Below are 20,110 nucleotides of genomic sequence, written 5' to 3'. Positions count from 1 at the left end.
ATGAGTCAGAAGAAGAGAATGGGAAGAAGAGTTGCATGGTACAATCAACCAGCTTGCAGAAATTGGTTAATTCAGAATAAGAGATGTGTTGTGTGGACAATGAATAATTACACTAATAGAGATGGGTGCAACACATAATCTCATAGATGAAGGGATCGTAGCAAGAAGGGGTTTTTAAGGATTGAAGAATGTGGAGGGTTTAGAGTGATGGTTGCTGATGGGTTTACAATCACATGTATACGTAGGATACCAAACTTATTTATGCATTCAACTAGGCGAATATGAATTGAATGATGACTTCAATGTGGTTAGTATTGGAGATACTGATGCAGTGCTACACAGCTAATGGCTTCGCTCACTTGGTGAGTTTAGAATGAATTTACAAACAGTGGAAATAAACTTTGAAGTTGAAGGGAAGGAGTTTCTCCTTAGGGTCATGACAAATGGTAGTCCAAAAATATTGTCCTTCAAAAGAATGAAAAGAATGTGGTTTGATTGAGTCAGTAGCAGAGTGTTACCACACCAATTGATTGGGGATAGAAAATGAGGAGTTGATACGTAGGAGATATCGGATAAGTCCCGATGCTTCACCTCTGTGAGCATCACCTAGATCCAATGAGTACTAAGTGTTCCATTCATTCACATGAGAGATGGCTTCATGTGAATCACTACTCATGAAATTTGGTCAATGATTTTGACTAAAAAATTACACAAGTAAATCTTGATAGCAATATCACAAATGAGAAGTTTTTAGCCTAAGATTAAGGTGCTACCAGATAAGTACAACAAGGTTTTTAGTTACATTCCACACGGTATTCCACCGGATGGAGGTTTTGAACACATAATAGGATTAGAGAAAGGGGCTAAACTGGTCATAACCACTCCCTACAAGCATTCAAAGAGGCATAAAGATGAAATACAGAAGGCAATCAAAGAGCTGATGGAAATGGGTCACATAAGGCCAAGCAAGAGCTCTTTCACTTCTTTTTTTTTTTTGGTAAAGGAAAAAGGTGGAACCATGCACATGTGCATCGATTATAAAGCCTTGAATGGGAGGACAATCAAGAATAGGTACCCCATACCTCACATTGATGAGCTAATAGATGAATTGCGTGGAGCTTTCTTCTTTTCGAAGATAGACTTGAGATCTGGATACCATCAAATCCAGGTATGAGAGACGAATACGGAAAAGACAGCTTTTAGATGTTATTTTGGGCACTACAAGTTTTTATTCATGTCTTTTAGGCTGACTAATGCACCAGTGACCTTTTACTCTTGCATGAATTGGATTTTCATGAAGCAGCTCTGAAGTTTGTTTTGTTATTTTTTGATGACATTCCAATACATACAAAAACATGGGAGGAGCACTTGAAACAATTGGAAGTTCTTAGCATGTTGGAGAAAGAATCTTTGTTTGCTAACGACTCAAAGTGTGAATTTGGTTTAACAGAACTGTTGTACCTTGGTCACATCATTAGTTCCAAAGGAATTAGTGTCGATCCTGAAAAATTAAAGGCAATCATGGATTAGCCTCCCCCAAGCAATTTATCACAACTGAAAGGTTACTTTGGTTTCTGCAGACTTTATAGAAGGTTTGTCGAAGGGTTTTCATACGTGGCTGCTCCATTAACTGATTTGACTAAAAAAGGAGCCTTTGCAATGTCTATTGAGGCACAAAAATGTTTTGACCAGTTCAAGGGTCTAGTGAGTTCATGTCTTGTGTTAGCAATACTTGATTTCACTGAGCCATTTGAGCTGGAATGTGATGCATCGGGTGAAGGGATAGGTGTTGTGCTAACACAAAATAAGCATCCTATTGAATTTGAAAGTAGGAAGTTGAGAGGAGCTGAAAGGAGTTTTTCAATTTATGACAAAGAGATGCTAGCAATAGTGTACGCCCTTGGTAAATTCTACCTTGTTGGGAGTAAGTTTACTGTCAAAACTGATCACAAGTGTCTCAAATGCATTTTGAACCAACAAGATTTGAGTGAGACAACGAAAATGAGTGAGTAACTACTGGCCTGCCTATGATTTTGATATTGTTTATTTTCAGGGAAAAAAGAACGTACTAGCTGATGCTTCATCAAGGAGAAGAGAAACATTACAGTTGAATATGCAAAGGATGTTTGGGCTTCAAACCTACTTGAAGGTAAGACGCATATGACAGGTATAAGGTGCAGAATGGACTCATACTTTACAAGGATAATTCTTTTTAGTGCGTAATTCTAAGTTCAGATTGTAAACATTTTATAACGCTCCCATGGCTGGCCACCTTGGATTCTTCAAAACATACAAGCAAATTAGAGAAATATTTAGTTGGAAAGAACTAAAACTTGAAGTTTAGAAGTTCGTATATGAATGCCCAACATTAAGTGACTCTACAATACCCCCAAGATCAAATGAAAGACCAAGATACTTTCACAAGAGATTGGTAAGATAATTACATTAAGATGCAAGAATGATATTATTGATAATGAACATCAGTAGATTAATTGGACATTTCTGGACATAATTGAAATTTATACGTCTCCTTATATAGGAAAGGTGATAAGAGACAATGATAAGGAGAAGATAGCCTATCACCTACACAAGTTGGAATCACATGTCCATCAAAGGTGGGTCATCCTTCATTATGCAATGAAGTATGCGCAATGACGATGATAATGTGATATGTGCATTAGAGGTGGATTGAGTTAACTACTATCACCACCTATAGTGGAATTCTCCTACACCATGTGCATAATTGAGGTGCAAACTCCTAGGTGTCTTGATGACAAACTACTATGCAATTCATTACCTTAAGTAAGCTTAAGTAAGTATAATTAGTGAATACTTAATTACACCAACAAAAACACATATATAGTTGGTTTGGTACAGCCCTTGCCAATACCAAATAAAAAATGGGAGAGTATTTCTATGGATTTCATAACAGGTCTACTCAGTGTCCAAGGAGAGAATTGCATCTATGTTGTGGTTGATAGATTGACTAAATTTGCACATTTCTTTTCCATTTCAGCTACATACACATTAGTACGAGTAATATATTTGTTTGTCAAGGAGATTTTCAGACTTCATGGGCTACCACGGAGCATAGTTAGCAACACGGACATGAAGTTCATGGGTCTGTTTTGTCAAGAGCTGTTCAAATTGTCAACAAATGGCTACATGGACTTTTGAGAAATAATGTTTTAGAACAGCAAAAAGTGTGGGTGAAGTGGCTGCACTTGAGTGAGTACTGTTATAATTCAACGTATTACATGTCCATAAAGAGGTCCCCTTTCATGGCTCTCTACATTTATGAGCCATAAGTTTTCTAGATCTGGTTTTGATTGATAGTAGACTAGCCAAGGTTGCAAATTTATCGCAGCAAAGCCAAGACATTGTGAAGTCACTGAAATAGAACATTCAACAAGCTTAAAACAAGCATAAATGATATGTAGGTCAGCACAGAATGGAGAGGTAATTTAAAGTTAATGACTTGGTCTACTCAAGGTTGCAGCCTTGTAGACCATCTTCTCTCAAGAGGAGTGGAGTTGAGAAGCTTTAGCTGAGGTTCTATGTGCCTTATCAAGTGGTTAGGCAGCTTGGGGAGGAAGCTTATCAGCTGGAACTACCCTCAAACAACAAGGTTCATAATGTTTTCATGTGTTAAGGCTAAAGAAAACATTGGGGCATAATGTGATCCCATCCGCAATATTTACCATCATCGGATGATGAGGGAAAACTGATTCTAATACTAGAAGCAATCACTGATACTAGATAGAAAATATCGCGCAATTAAGGAGTTCTTGGTGAAATGGAAAGATCTACTGGTTGAAGATGCAACCTGGGAAAATAAACATATCCTAATGCTTCTAGAGTTGAGTTTGCTTGAGGACAAGCAATTCCAAGGAGGGAGGATTATAATGTCCCCTCTTGCCCTCTAATGAAATAAGGAGGAATCTTATTAAATGCCTTTTACCCCTTTTTTTGGCATTTAATAAAATTATAAAAAAAGATATGTGAATATTTTTATTTATTAGAATTAAATATGGTGTCCTACAAAAAACAAACAAACTCTATCTGCATAGAGTTTAAAAAGGGGGGATTTAGAAGGACAACGGAAATGTGTACGTGGATATGAGGAGAAGGCAAGAAGCCTGGCCAGTTATAGACTTGGTAGGGAAGAAGAATGCCTAGCCAAGAATTGACGAGGGGGGAGATAGAGGAATCTGTGTCGAAGAATTCTTGTGAGGTTTAGTAAATTGCATGTAGGGGAATCAGCCCAACTCCAGCAGCTGTAGAGTCTCATCTATGGGAATAAACCATACACTTAGGAAAGGAAAGAGGGATTAAAAAAATAAATTTATCATTGCTAGGAAGCCAAGGAAGGCTAAGCTGAATGGACAAGTTTGCAATTACTACTACAAGCTTAGTTATCAACTAACGTCTGCACTTGCAAAGCATAGAGTATTCCATATTCGGAAAGTTGGAAAGAGATACCCATGTAAAAAGAATAGTATGATTGATAAGAATCAATAGTTTATTGGAGTTGGAGAATTCATATTTGTTTGGAGTTTTTGCAAGACTACGAATGTTCTTTCGAATGATGAAATGGGTAAGATGTGGTAGCTCGCGATAGTTAAAGCACTTCGTGTCATTCAGCATACATCTTAGTGGGGGAAGTAATATGTGCGAATTCTTGGTGATTACACAACAAACCCATTATGGAGTGCTTGCCAATCAATCTTAGTTGTCGACAATGTTGCATTGTTGTTGGAAAACACAAAGTCATTTGGCTTGTCGGAGTTTGTTGAAGGGAAATGGTAGAAGGAATTGCATTGAGTTTGGTCTACACAACTAGTTATAGGAATATTTTAAGTATATGCTTGGGCTTGTGAACAAACGAGTATCTTGGAAGAGAGGAGGGGATTAACTTGTTGTATCTCATGGATTGAAGTGCACTCTCTGTATTGGAGCAATGTGGTAAAACACTGGACCTATTCCTCCACACTTCCGAGTTGAGTGATTTGACATTGTGAGGGGTATTCTGAATGTTATTTAAGCACAATCTCTATGCAGTGATATATTAAAACTAAGTATTTCCTCTTATGTAACAAAATTGAGGAACTAAGAAATAGTCCATAGACAGGGATGAATTATGATATGATTTAATTCTGCATGTATTCTGTATGCAACAAACGTGCTTTTAATGTGAATACTACAACACTTTGCCAATTTACTGTTATAGAAAAGTGGACCAAGTATTATTTGAAATCAATAAAACTGTTGAGCTATCGAGGGAGCCTACCATATTGAAGAAGAAATTTTTTGGGATGTGCTGAAAATGTTTTTCTCATCCATAGATATCAAGCCTTCTCCTTTATTAGAATATCATGAGTTGCAACAATTAGAAGTGGAGATCTACACCATACCAAAAGTGGTTCATGAGCAACATGAAGAGGTGAAGATCATCCTTTCACTAGAGGAAGAGGAGCCATTTTCAAGCCATTAGGATAACGATGTTGTAGAGCACAACAATATGGTCATGAATGATTACTTAGACCTAGTGCCATCAAGAGGGTGCCCCATAAGGCATCTAGATTTGCAACAAATCAACAAGTTGCCCTTGGTCATGCTTATTTTAGAGCGTGAGGGTGAATATCACAAAGAGAAGCGAGTTTGACTTGCTCAAAATGATAGTGTTTAAGTGCTGGAGAGCTTCTTTGTTCTCAACATTGGAAGGGCATTCTATCAAGCTATTGTATGCTTGTCATGCTTGTTGGCGTTGGCTGGTTGACCATATGCATGAAAAGAACAATCAACATTTTCCAGCATTAGTGAATATACCCAATGGATTGCTTATGACCGCTGATTGTATACTTAGTAGGCAAGCATCTCCCTTGAGTCCCCATAAATGTTGGATATTTTTGCTACCATCAGGTCAACATAGCTAACCGATCTGAGATAGTTTCATGGGATGAACTTTGTCACAGTGGGTAAACATGTCGTATTTTTTGACATTTGTGGCTAACCTATCGTGTCATTCCTCACCTACAAACCAATATCGGTGAAGGCCTCATCAAAATCCCACACAATGGATTCGTTAATACAAGACGCTGATAGCGACAAGACAACTTTTAGGTCTTGCCGATACAATAGTTCATCAAGGTATTGGAAGAGGGAAAACTTGGCCTTGATGGGCCACGTTACATTGATGGGAAAATGTTGGTGAAACACATGGCATGTTTCATTGAAAATGTATATACAAGATGTCTTTGACAAGACATATGGCATGTTTCGTCGATATCTATGGGTGGAGAGCACGTGTTTTCCTAGTTTCACGATTTCACAAGCGTAGAAATGACATCTTGCAAAATGGCGAAACCAATCTGGTATTGACATGTGGTTTTATTTTGTTCGACTAACAAGTAATGTGAGTGAATGCTTTTGCATATTTTATCAAATTTTAAGTCGCACATCTTGGCAAGGATTGATAACCCTAGTTTCCTTTCACGATTTTGTGAGCTTGCCGAGGGTGAGGTTGGAAATGCAAAATTCAATAGGTCAATGCCACAGGGTGGGTTAACACATGTTGTCCCATTTTGACGGTTTTCTGCCAGCTTTGCGATTTGATTGTTTCTGGCTCAGACACAACAACAGGATTGATTATTCAATGCTGAATGACTTCTTTGGTTCTGTGAACACGATGCTAGTGTACTCCATGCTTGTTTATTGACTTGCATGGACATTTTTGCCTCTTCTATTTTTTGGTTACTCATTTGGCCATTTCCTGTCACTTCATGATCAAGTTGCTATAGAGATCAGATTTTGGATCTGATATTTATTTATTCTGCATCTGTAATCAAACTTCAATGTGAATCAGTGAATCTTTGATCTATAAAACTTTTCACTTTTCAACTTTAAACCAATGATGTATGTGCATTAATTAATTTCCTTCAAAAACATCCTTAACGAAAACTTTAAATCAACAAATATAGTAGAACATATATTAAAAAATTATGAACACCATGTTTATAGTAGAAAACCTCTTTGGGTCAAAAACTACTTTCTCAAACCCTTTTATTATGCCTCAGCAAATGTGCCTCACATAGCCAAACTGCCTCACATAGCATTTACTTAGCCTCACATAGCCAAACCTTTGCCTCACATAGCACACACAACCTCATATAGCCAATTACTGTGCCTCACATAGCCAAACCTTTGCCTCACTTAGCATCTTCAGAAGCACCCACTTCCATCAAATACAAAAATGAATAATCTGTTTCAGAGGGCTACTCTGTTTCTATACAACATATTGGATTCAAAAACAATTTGTATATGTCATCTTCACTGTTCTTGTAGCAACCAGAGCCCCTGTAGCAAAAATTGCCAGACATCAATAATACCAAATCTGGACAAATCTTCAAATCTGAATAATGATCAATCCTATCAAAAACCTCTGTCATTATCTGCTTTAATATTAAAATCTGAATCAATTAGTGAGAACCATTGTTCATAAGAATGCTGTCCATTCATTGTTCTAAAAACACTTCATCAGTCTGCAAAATTTTGATCAAGGCATCTCACAAATATAATCACTGTTCAATCATACTATCATCTCAATCTCTACATTAGGTTTCGTTAAATCTTATGTGCAATTCATAATTCCAAAACTGGTTAGATAACTATAAAACCAGAAATAAAGGATCACAAACAATGTTTGTTAAGAAACCAATCTGCATTTGTATCAATGAACAAATCTGCCAACTTTTTCTGATAAGAAAGACTTCGGATACTGCAAATCACTTTTTGTGTAATCCAACTTCCAAACAAATACTCAAATCACAGTCCAATCATGAGTTTTCAGAGTCAGTAAACATAATCAACTTGATTATAAATCTAGAATCAAAATCTGCATGAACAATAGTAAATCTGATTCTTGGATTTTAGAAAGATATTATCTGTGATTGCAAATAGGGGAAATGCTTTGCAAGAAAACACAATTAAAGAAAAAAATCTTACAATCACTTTTCTCAATCAGATATATGTTGATTTGTTTCCTTAAAAAAATTCAGATCTGCACTTGACTATTCAAACACAACTCATCAGTCATCTTCATTTTAGTGTCTTTCTGTTTACTGTTAAACTCGTCATCATCTTGTGCATATTTGAGATAGTTTTTATGCAAATAATCACATTTCTTATAACCCCTCACACATAAGATTCTGCAAATGAGCATTCTCCATCACACACTTATTTGATTCCATCAACTTCATTTACAGTCATCAAAATATTTGTTCTTCAAAACTGACTCAAACTAATTTGGAACCTGTTGATTATTTTTATCTACATTTAGCCCATCATAGATACCAATCTGAGAGATCTTCAATGGGCTAGATTCTTTAGTAGTGGGTTAACATGTCAGGATTTGCGGTTAACATTTCACTGAGTAGCTTGGTTACTGTCTTGGTGTTCTTTCAGCAAGTGGATCGGTTTTCTACTTTGTGGTTCTTGGTGAAGTGTTCTTGCTATGGTTTACCGAGTGGGCTCGGTAGTGGTGGAAGATTAACCTTCGTGTTAACCCATTTCATTATTTCATAGGAGTCATTTTTTGACAGCTTGCGAAGTAGCGAAGTGTTTGTTGTTTCTTCCATCATTCATTGGAAATGTGCCAACTGCCAGATTTTAAAGTTTCATCAATGGTTGTGTTTTAATCAGTCATTGGGAGATCTTTTCCAACATTTGCGCCATACATATCAAAATGAAAGATCCTTATCAATGGTTCACCATTTTTTATGGAAGATTTGATCCTTTCCATGCGGACCAACTCTACAGGTGTATGCAGGTGGGTTAACACTTCGTGTTATCCCTTCCCGTGTTTTTTGACAGCCAAATGATTTGATTCCAAGCTTGATTCCTTAATGTTGGGTGACTTTTTTGGCCTTGTATTATGACCTGAGTGCACTCCATGCCTATTTATTGCTTGTAGGGAGAAGACTTGTCAGATTTATCCTTTCTATGAGCTGGGTGAATTCATTTTGACTCATTATCGTCCCTTCCAAGAGCAAGTTGCTAAAAAGATCAGATTTTCTTCTGATTTTTATTTATTGTGCTTTGCAACTTTAACTCCACTGTGGTTGGGGTTTGAACTTCAAGATGCATTTGGGTTATGCCTGAACCCTATAAAGAAAAAGTTTGTCAATATTTTTTTGGGTTCTTCTCTGGTTCAATATTTTTTGTTTTGCCTTGCATTAATAGAAACCGTTGTTTTCCTCTTCTTACTATTTAACTATCTTGTACATCTTTTGCCTTGTGTTGTTACTAATCTTTTGCCTTGTGTTGAATGTTTCTATGTTATCATTTAAGTTTGTATGTTGTGTTTAACCTGTTCGCATATGTTGCAATGTGAATAACTCTTTCCATGGAGCATTTCATTTGTTCTAACCTGCATATGAATCCTTAAAGGGTAAATAAGAGTTAAGATCTGTGTGGTTTGGGGCCTTTTATTAATGTCATATACATCTATAGTCAAAGGTAGTAACACATTTCAATCTGGTGCATCACTCCCTTTCCCTTTCAGCATTTATTTTCATGCATTCCTTCTCATGTTTCTTCAAGCTTTCTATAAAGTTAGTTTTTCTTAATGCTTTGACACGGATCCCCTTCATAGAGATGTCCCTCGCTTTCCCCCATATCATGAATAGGCTATCCTTCAACCCTCTTATCCTCTATCTCAGCCACAACCTGGTTATGATCACCATGATTACCCAAATTGCTAGGAGATTGATTTTATTCCAAGTTATGTTATTTTTGGCCACAAATGTGTTAAAATTCCCCCCTCCAAGTTAATGACAGTCCAAGAGTTCTAGACTCTTCTCTAGGAGCAGCAAAAGAGGAAAGGTCAAATCAAACCTATATGTAGACTCCTCCTTGAGTCCAGTTTCCCTTACAACATCAAATGACCAGCTTGCTCAGTCTCCTATAGAGCCCTACAATGATCCCATGTCAAAGCTAGGAGACTTCTTTGACCGTATAAACAATTTGGGCCTTGAATTTTCTAACTTTGGAAAGATTTTTGAGTACGCCCATATTCCTTACTTGAAAACATATTGTGGAGAATTTTCTTTTGTTATGTTCCTTATGTCTTCTTGGCTTAAGGAGTTGCATGATAACAAGGAAATATGGAAGCATAACCCATATGTTTGCAGCATGGTATCTAAGGCATCTAATTTTCTCAATGAGGCTTATCAGACCGTCCTCAAGTTGTAGCAGGAGGTCTCTCATGAAATGATAGAGAAAGAAACATTGCGGAGGCTGCCACAAGTTCAAGAGCTTGAAGCTCAAGAAGCTACTAATATCCCAAGTCTATTACGATAATAGATAGTTTATATTATCTTTGTTTAGTATCTAATGGTTATCTATTGTAATCGTCTATAAATATTAAAATGTTTCTAATATTTAGTTTTCTGTTTCTAGAATAGAATGTTTCTATTCTTTACGATTGTTTCTTAAGGAAACATTGTTCAGTCTCTTGTATAAATTGATCTCTTGATCACTGTTAATAAGAAACAAATATTTTCCAATTATTTTGTAATATGGTATTAGAGCCAATACTCTAAATTTTATCAAAAATAATTATAATTTCTTGGTTGAAATTATCTGCCTTTTATTTCGAAATTATTTACATCCATATTTGCTTTCAAGTCTCTTTATAATCCGACTAGGGTTTTTGTTCTAAGAGATCCGAATCCGCCGACTTCTGGTTCGGTTTTGCAATCCATTTCTATCTAGATCCGTTTGTTTTTTGTGCACATTTCTGCCTTTTTTGGTGGTCTTTTGCAGCATGGCCGTTTTTATTCAAAACCCTAATTTTCGAGTTCGAAATTTTTTTGATTCTAGATTCTTTGTGGGTTTTGTGAGAGCCCAATGGGTTGTCATTAGATTTTTCTAGGTGCATTGATTTTTGTGCCTCAATTTTTGAGCCAGCCGATCTAGAACTTGAATATATATTCTTTCTGGATTTTTCGAGCTCTCTTTTGGGCCACCCTTCAAATTTTTTGGGTAGAGTCTACTTTTTGAGGGTTGCATGTACTTGCATGTTTGTTGCATGTACTTCAATGTTGTTTGCATGTGCTGCTTTACCATGCAAAGTCGCGTGTTTTGCCTCCCTTAAAATTCTGGTGGGTTATCATAATTTTTTTCCTCGAAAAAAAGAAGATTTCTAATGGGTTTTCATATTTTTTCTCTACTGTTTTTATTTATGGGTTTCTATGATTTTCCCCTTAAAAATTTATGATTCTGTAATTCACAAAGTTGTGTGTGATTTCTTTGTGAGTTTTTAATTTTTTCCTCAAAAATTATCTATTGGGTTTTACCGTTTTCCTAAAAAAAACAATGCTTTGTAATGTTGAGTTTTGATTGATTTTTCACCACAAAAATCATGTTGGGTGTTTTTTGATTTTTCACCTCAAAAGTCATGGTTTTTTGCGATTTGTTTTGGAGCATTCTCCAATGTACCATTAGTAGTCTTTTCAATAGACATCCTTTGCTCCAGATTCAGAAGGCTCTTGGAAGAAGAACATTCAATGCAACTATTGCCACAAGTTTGGTCACATGAAGGTTGAATGTCGGAAGTGCTTAGCTACCCTATCTAAGCAATCTGGTTCGCAGCCCATAGAGAATAGTGTGGAGCCCCTTGAGCAGACAAAATCTACCTTTTGCGCTTTTTGACAACTTCGTGCTCTGGATAGATTAACCATTAAGGGAGGGTATTATGATAATAGATAGTTTCTATTATCTTTGTTTAGTATCTAATGGTTATCTATTGTAATCTTCTATAAATATTAGAATGTTTCTAATATTTAGTTTTCTGTTTCTAGAATAGAATATTTCTATTTTTTACGATTGTTTCTTAAGGAAACATCGTTCAGTCTCTTGTATAAATTGATCTCTTGATCACTGTTAATAACAAGCAAATATTTTCCAATTACTTTGTAATAAAGTTGGCTAGCAATTCAAGAGGTTTCCAAGCCTAAGATTCCAAGTTTCTTGAGTCGTAAACCTCAAATAGATTTGGAGCAACCTTTACCCAAGCTCAAGATTGAACATGATTGACAAAATCAGCCATTACATTCTCAGAATGTAATTGAACTAAGAGACAAGGACATTAATTTGTCATGTTGCCTTTCTTGGACCATGTATCCTTGTTTTAAAATGCAAAACCTTGTCAAATTTGTCTTATGTGAGTTGGTTCAGGATCAAAAAGATAAAGGAGAAAATGATCTTGCTGGTTCTAAGCTGGTACAACCAATTGAGGAGGCTTAGGTGCAGAGGCATGATGATGGAAAGGAGGATGTTGCTGGTCCTAACCTATTTGTCGAGGCACCTGCATCCACTTAGCAGAAAGAGGAACTTGTAGTTCAACAAATACTATCATATGAAAAACTCATTCCAGAAGATCAGTCTTCTCTTGACATTTCAATGCAGCTTGTAAAGAAGAAAGAAGATGAGGTTCATGTTGTTGAAAAGGATAATCAAGATCTCACATTGAGTTCAGGACAATGGATGGGGGAGATTGTTTTATATGAGCTTAAGGCCTCATGTTTATCTAATAAGCCATCTTCCCCATCTCTAGAAGATGAGGATTTGTTGCAAGACAAAGAAGGAAATCAATTGTTGCAGCAAACAGTCTTCCATGACATGGAGAATGAGAAAGAGGACCGCAAGGATAGCTCTATCATTGAGGAAGAAAATGCTGATGTGCATGAGGTTTCCCCTCAACCTATGCATATTACTACAACAGAGCAAGCAGAGTTTGATGAAGACAAATTTTGGGATGAGATGGAAATGTTTTTACTCATCCATGGACATCAAGAAATCTGCTCCTTCATTAGAAGATCATGAGCTGCAACAATAGCAAGTGGAGATCCACACCATACCAGTAGCTCCCGAGGAGGCGGTTCATGAGCAACATGAAGATGTGGAGATCATTTCTTCACAAGAAAAGGAGGAGCCACTTTCAAAGCAGTAGGATACCATCATTGCAGAGCACAACAACATGGTCAAGGTTGATAGCTTAGACCTGAAGCCATCAAGAGGATGCCCAATAAGGCATCTAGCTTTGCAACAAACCAACATGTTGCCCACAATCATGCTTATTTCAAAGCACGAGGGAGATTTTCACAAGGAGGAGCAAGTGCTTCTCGCTCAACAAGACAATGACCCAATGTTGGAGAGCTTCATTGTTCTCAGCATTGGGAAGGTATTCCAAATTGCAACAGTATGTTTCTCATGCTTGCTGTTCTATTTAGTTGCCCACATGCATGAAAGGAACAAAAGACTTGTAAGAAAGGGTGGCTACTTCAACAAAGCCAGTTAATGGCTTTGTTTAACTTGTTTTGTTTATAAATACTTGTACATAGTAGAGTAGGTGATTTCAGCTTTCCAAGAAGTGCACGTGGAGAGTTGTTCTCCTCTCCCAGAGCTACTCACAGATAGTTTTGCCCCCATTTAGCCCATCATAGATAACCAATTTGAGAGATCTTCAATGGGCTAGATTCTTCAGCAGTGGGTTAACACATCAGGATTTTCAATTAAGATTTTATTGAGTAGCTCGGTTACTATCTCGGTGTTCTTTCACCAAGTGGCTCGATTTTCTACTTTGTGGTTCTCAGTGAAGTTTTCCAGCTATGGTTTACCAAGTGGGCTCGGTAGTGGTGGAAGGTTAACCTTTGTGTTAACCCATTTTGCTATTTTGCAGTAGTCATTTTTTGGCAGCCTGCAAAATCGTGAAATGTTTGTTGTTTCTTCCATCATTCATTGGGAAATATGCCAACCTTCAGATTTTAAAGTTTCTTCATCAACGGTTGTGTTTTAATCATTCATTGGGAGATCTTTTTGAATGCCTGGGCTGTCCATTTCAAAATGAAAGATCTTCATCAATGGTTCACCATTTTTTATGGCAAATCTGATCTTTGCCATGGAGATCAACTCTATAGGTGTATGTAGATGGGTTAACACTTAATGTTATTCCTTCCCGCATTTTTTAATAGTCGAATGATTTGATTTCTTTGCGGCCACGACATGTTTCCAAGACTGATTCCTTAATGTTGGGGGACTTTTTTGGCCTTCTATTATGACACTAGTGCACTCCATGCCTTTTTTTTTACAGGGAGATCTATAAGATTTATCCTTTCTATGAATTGAGTGCATTCATTTTGGCTCTTTTTTGTCCCTTCCAAGAGCAAGATGCTAAAAAGATCAGATTTTCTTCTGATTTTCATTTCATGTTCTTTGCAACTTTAACTCAATCGTGGTTGGGGTTTGAACTTCAAGATGTATTTGGGTTATGTCTGAACCCTATAAAGAAAAAGTTTGTAAATATTTTCTGGGTTCTTCTCTGGTTCTTTTACAACAGCATTATGCTCTGTAACTGTAAATTTCTTGTTTTGCCATGCACTAATAGAAACCCATGTTTTCCTCTTCTTATCATTTAACTATCTTGTACATCTTTTGCCTTGTGTTGAAAACAGTTGAATGTTAGTATTTTATCATTTAAGTTTGTATGTTGTGTTTAACTCGCTCATGGGTGTTGCAATGTGAATACCTTTTTCCTTGTAGCATTTCATTTGTTCTAACTTGCATATGAATCCTTGAAGGGTAAGTAAGAGTTAAGATCTATGTGGTTTGGGGCCTTTTATTAACGTCATGTGCATCTATAGGTAGTGGTAGTAACCACGTTTCAATCTGGTGCATTACCCCCTTTCCCTTTCAGCATTTATTTTCATGCATTCCTTCCCCACCTTCCCTTAAAGTTTTGGTTTAGATGCATCCTGATCGTAAGGAACCCGACCTTATCCAGAGATTAATCTTAGAGCACAAGTCTCGCACTTGTAGATTGTTTCCATGTTAGACTATGTCAACATTGTGACTAAAGAAATTATGGCATGAATAAACCATATAATTTATATCACATTTGATCAAACCATATAATCAATTATGTCGGGTATGATGTTTTCACTCTTCTGTAGTAGTTGAATAGAAATAGTCCTTGTTTGTGGCAGGATGTTTTCACTCTCCTGTAGTAGCTGAAAAAAAAAGGTCCTTTTTTGCGACAGGACATTCTCAAACCTCCTATAGCACCTGAATAGACTATGACAACATTGCGACTAAAGAAATTGTGGCACCAATGACCATATAAAGATCAGTTTGAATAAACCATATAATTTATATCACATTTGATCAAACCATATAATCAATTATGTCTGTAGATAACCATAAATTGGTTTGAACCATCATCAAGCATATTAGTAACATATCATATTAATGAAAAACATCTGAAACATCATCAAGCATATCATACCATCCTTTTTGACATCAATACTAAACATGCTAAAGGCAACACCCTTTTCCCTCAAAAGTCGTAGATTAGGTGTACCCTAATTGTAAGGAAGTTGGCTTTCTCTGGAGATTCAGTCTCAAAGTGCAAGTTCCCGCTTGGAGGTTGTTTCCATGTTGCACAAAGATGGTACAGGGATAACATGTTAGGCAAGGGTGCAAACTTTTGTAGTAATAGTTACTTAATATTTATAGTGTTTAAATAAGGTTGAATAATACCTAAATAAAATATAAAATTTTTAGGGTCATGACACTACGATGGAAATTCCAAGGAAAGGATTTATGGATAGTGGAGTGATAAGAGAAATTGAGGGTTATGACTTTCCTCGATGGTATGGTGCAATAGTCACATGAAAGGAAATTATTTGATAAATCTGCAAACAGAGAATCAACTTGATTGAGGAAATTGATGAGGAACATCCTAGACAAAATCCTCAATACAATCAAAACACTATTGACAAAGATGCTAATTGACAGAGATGGCAACAAATGGCTTGAAGACCAAGTTGGAGGAAATTCTTTCTCATCGATTCTTTCTGAGGAGGTAATTTGGAGAATATCTCCATTTTGTGAAGCAATATGCATAGAAATCAGGAATCAACATTGGAATGGGGAAAGAGTTTTAGTAGGTGTGGAAAGGGCATAACTATTATAGAGTACAAGCACAAAACTATGACAAATGTCTTTGTGGGCAAGCTAGAGTTAGTCATGTTGAGATTCATTGCATTTAAAGAAGGGAATAAAGAATAGGCTATCCTGGGCGATGAGTCATTAAATGGTTAGTGGGCATCTTGTCTCCTTAGTTTTTGACTTGACCACTCTCCTGCTAGTGGGTGACTTGTCCTCTCATCAGTCCACATGTCCACACTACTTCATGATGCAAAATCTATTAATGGTCAAACCCTAATTAGGGTTTGTATGACAAAATCTCAGCCTTTAATTTTATTTTGATCTTGGTCATTCATTGTTATTTTGAGGTCCATAAAAGGGGCTCATCCCTCTCATTCGCAACAAGAGAGAACTTGTAGAAATTGTTGCTATTAACTACTAGTGTAAAAAGTAACACATTGGAGTTTTGGTTAAAACATGGGTAAAGCATGTACTTATACATAATAGAACCTTAAAATATAAGAATTGGCAAATTCATATGCCAAATTTGTGTTACTTTGAGAGTCAAAGTCTAATTTGTTCTAGAAGTCAAAGTCAAAGTCCCCTAAGTGTCCCCAAGTCTTCGAGACGTTTCCGGGATGGGGACAACTGAAAATATACCTAGGACGCGTCCCTAGGTAACACAGTTTTTATGTATAGTGAAAGCTGGTAAAACTTTTTTATATGGATGCTTAGCTTCAATGAATGCCCACTGTTGTTCTTGATGGTGTGAAATTCATTTGCAGCCTTTGAAGATTGGACCTCCTTTGTGTAGTTTATTTGGTGAAGCTAAGTGTTGTAGATTTCACCTAAACAGTCATTGTCTTTCAAGTCCTTGGGTTCAGAATATAATCTTCCAACCTCATCCTCTTTGCTTCCAGTATATTTCATTGAAACATTTTAAAGTACTTTTTATTGCCAAATAATTTGAATATTTTGAATGTGCACTGTTCTTGATGGTGTGAAATTACTTTGCACAGCCTTTGAAGATTGGACCTCCTTTGTGTAGTTTATTTGGCGAAGCAAAGTGTTGTAGATTTCACCTAAATAATCATTGTCTTTCAAGTTCTTAGGTTCAAAATACAATCTCTCAACCTCATTCTCTTTGCTTCTAGTATATTTCATTAGAACATTTTAAAGTACTTTTTATTGCCAAATAATTTGAATATTTCTTGAGCTTAAAGTTGCATATTCACAGTAGTAAGTTTTTATTTAAAAGCTCATATCCATCATAAAGTTGCATGTTTGCAGTAGGAACCTTGGAGACACCTCTATGATCTTTGCAATCTTAGCATACGAGGCATCTTTGCTCAAGGGAGGATAGAGTGTCCTTTGGCACTTTGTTCTGTGTTGGTGTGGTCAATAAACACCCATCAACATGGACATTACAAGATTTATTAAATTGAGTATGCAAGCTTTTCATTGCTTATTTGGAATTTCCCCAATGTAGTCAGTTTGCTGATACAAGCAATGAACTAGCATCTTCATCAAGCTGAGTATGGCCGCTAGTGCTTATAGGGTCTAGACAAACAAATCAGTAAAATAAATATTATTAAAAAATACATGAGCCCAGAAGGAAGTAACCTGAGCTAAGCCTGATAAAACAATTTTCTTATTTAAGCTTTTTGGCAGCTTTTGTTATCTAAGAGTTTGATAGCAGTCCTTGTGATCAGTAGAATCATATTTGATGTATATATCAACTAAACTATCTTTTTTAACAGCCTAATGTAACATTGATGTCTTGAGTACATGAGAATATTTTTTTGTATTCAATATTTAGTAATTAATTCCATAATGTTTTTTATGCTGATGCTTTAAATTTTACAGACTTATGTTTGGAGATGGTGCTTTGGGGTCAATGAACATTAATATGGTGGAGACTGCTCGGAGTGTTGGAGCAGCATGCAAGTTCACAGGAAGTGGAGGTGCAGTAATTGCATTTTGTCCTGAAGGCTCTTCCCAAGTCAGGGAATTACAGGATGCGTGCCATAAGGCTGGGTATATCATTCAACCAGCTCTTTTGGTTCCACCTTTGCTTATGGATGCTGATCTTCAAACTCTCAAATAAATGGAAAAGCACATTTCTATGGTTGTTTTCTTGATCCCTCGGATGGCATATGATTTGTTTTCTTCTTTTAGTGCTCCTTTTCTACTTGCAAAACAAAACATATTAATTGACAGAACAATTACTGAAGTGGTTGTTTGAGATCCTTCTTTGAAAATAAATTCTCTTTGCTAAATCTGTCCTAATGCCAAAGGCAATGAGGTTTGAGATCCTTCTTTGGAAATAAATTCTCTTTGCAAAATCTGTCCTAACGACAAAGGCAATGAGCTTAATGCATCTCTAATATAATTCAATCTCTTGAATAACACGTATAGAATGGTGATGTGGGAAAATTAAGTAATTTACCTTTATTGTATATGATGCACTTAGGATAGATCAAGCTTTCTTAGGTAGATATCTATTTAAGTTGCATATGAATCACGTCTAGCACTTTCTTGTTTGATGGAGTCGTACTACACTACATCTTTCTAATATCCCATATTGGTTGTTCAATCATACAAACATACAAACGGATGTAATGTCCTGTATTGATAATTTTGTGTTTATATTTTTTTGAGAACACACTATAATGCCCCCTTTATGAATGTCTTGGAGCTTTTCGAATAATTACTTGATCTCTCTAATTGTTTCTCTTGAGTAGACCTTTGCTGTGTCTGATATGCACCCCCCATGGTTGTAATCACTGGTGTCATCTCTAATCTGCAATTATATTCTTGTCCTCAATTAATACCAATTTCTTAGAATTTCTTAGGAAAGCAATTCCAAATATGGAGTTAAAAGAGGTAATGGTTTCATTCTATTTTATTATGAAAAGAGATTGGATATACTCTTATATCTTGCATTTTAAATGATAAGTATTGTTGTAAATGACATGAATCATGTGTCTTCTTAATTGTACAATTTCATAATAACTTCTAATAATTTCTCTTCTATTACAAATCGAGTTCTTCATAATGTTGTAAATGATAGAATCATGTCACTTTTTAATTGAACAATTTCAGAATAACTTCTAATTATTTCTCTTATATTCTAACTTGGTTTCTTCACAATAAACATAGTTTAGTCTTCTTGTATGCCACCCTTGACTAAAGACAATAGTTTGCTTGTCTAGATGTATATTTTTAGATATTGGTTAATTTCTTTTCAATGGATTGACATAATTAGTTTATGTTTTCTATTTATTACCAATTTACTTGTGTAATATCAATTACTTTTTCAATTGACCAAGATAGATGTCTTGTATAGTGATCCTTGATACTTGTTAGTATAAATATCTTCTTGAATTCCATTAAGGATATTAATCATCCTTAATTGATATGTTTAATGCCATCAATGCTGATGTAGGTGCACCATGCATGGTTTGACCATTTCTCTCCCCAAATTTTGGTATTTGGTCATTAGATGGATGCATTCAGGTGTTTTATGCATGTGAAGGCCATTTCATGACAAGTTGTAACCATTTGGTATGTTTTTGTATCAATTGTGCATTGTTTGTTCATTGGTCAATTGGACTCAATATTGTTCAACAAGCAATCAAAGTTGAATTTTGGGCTTGTGAGTTAATTAAGTTGATGTTGGCATGTTTTGGGGCCAATTTTAACATCATGATTTCTATGATGAAGAGCAAGTTTATGCAAGCAAATATTGAAGTGCAGATGATTAGAAAGTTCCATAATCATAGGCAAAGAGATCAAGATGTTGCTACCTATATTGATAAATTCCATAGGTCGAGTATGAGAGCACATTACAATGAAGATTAGGAGGAGTTGGTAGCTAGGTATGATAATGGCTTAAAATTATAACATTAACAATGAAATTACTTTTTCTACTACTTAAGATTTTCGATGAGTGGTTTCAACTAGCCATCAAGGTTGAGGAGGAACTCAAAAGAAAAGGTGATCATGGCAATAGAGGTAGATGAGATAGGAACATAAGTAGGGGCAGAGGTAGCTTTGGCAGAGGACAAAGTAGTAGGAGTGATGAGAATCAGACAGTGAGTTTAGGGGTGAGCATAGTTGC

The 20,110-nt window shown here is 36.1% G+C and overlaps 1 protein-coding gene across 1 annotated transcript in view; it reads left to right on the top strand.

Moving 5' to 3' along the window:
* The window catches only part of LOC149554473 (glucuronokinase 1-like), a 133,153-nt gene extending 114,887 nt beyond the window's left edge, over positions 1-18,266 (top strand). The window contains exon 6 of the mRNA XM_089828528.1: positions 17,854-18,266. Coding sequence (XP_089684654.1) covers positions 17,854-18,094 — 241 coding nt within the window. The 3' untranslated portion in view covers positions 18,095-18,266. The remainder of the gene's footprint in view (positions 1-17,853) is intronic.
* Positions 18,267-20,110: the final 1,844 nt, after the last annotated feature.

This window comes from Cupressus sempervirens, chromosome 5 (assembly GCF_028749045.1).
Source record: "Cupressus sempervirens isolate cs-2001-9-10 chromosome 5, ASM2874904v1, whole genome shotgun sequence".
In the NCBI taxonomy this organism is placed as follows: Eukaryota; Viridiplantae; Streptophyta; class Pinopsida; order Cupressales; family Cupressaceae; genus Cupressus; species Cupressus sempervirens.
Note: the sequence above shows the minus strand (reverse complement) of the source record. Positions and strands in the feature narration are given on the sequence as shown.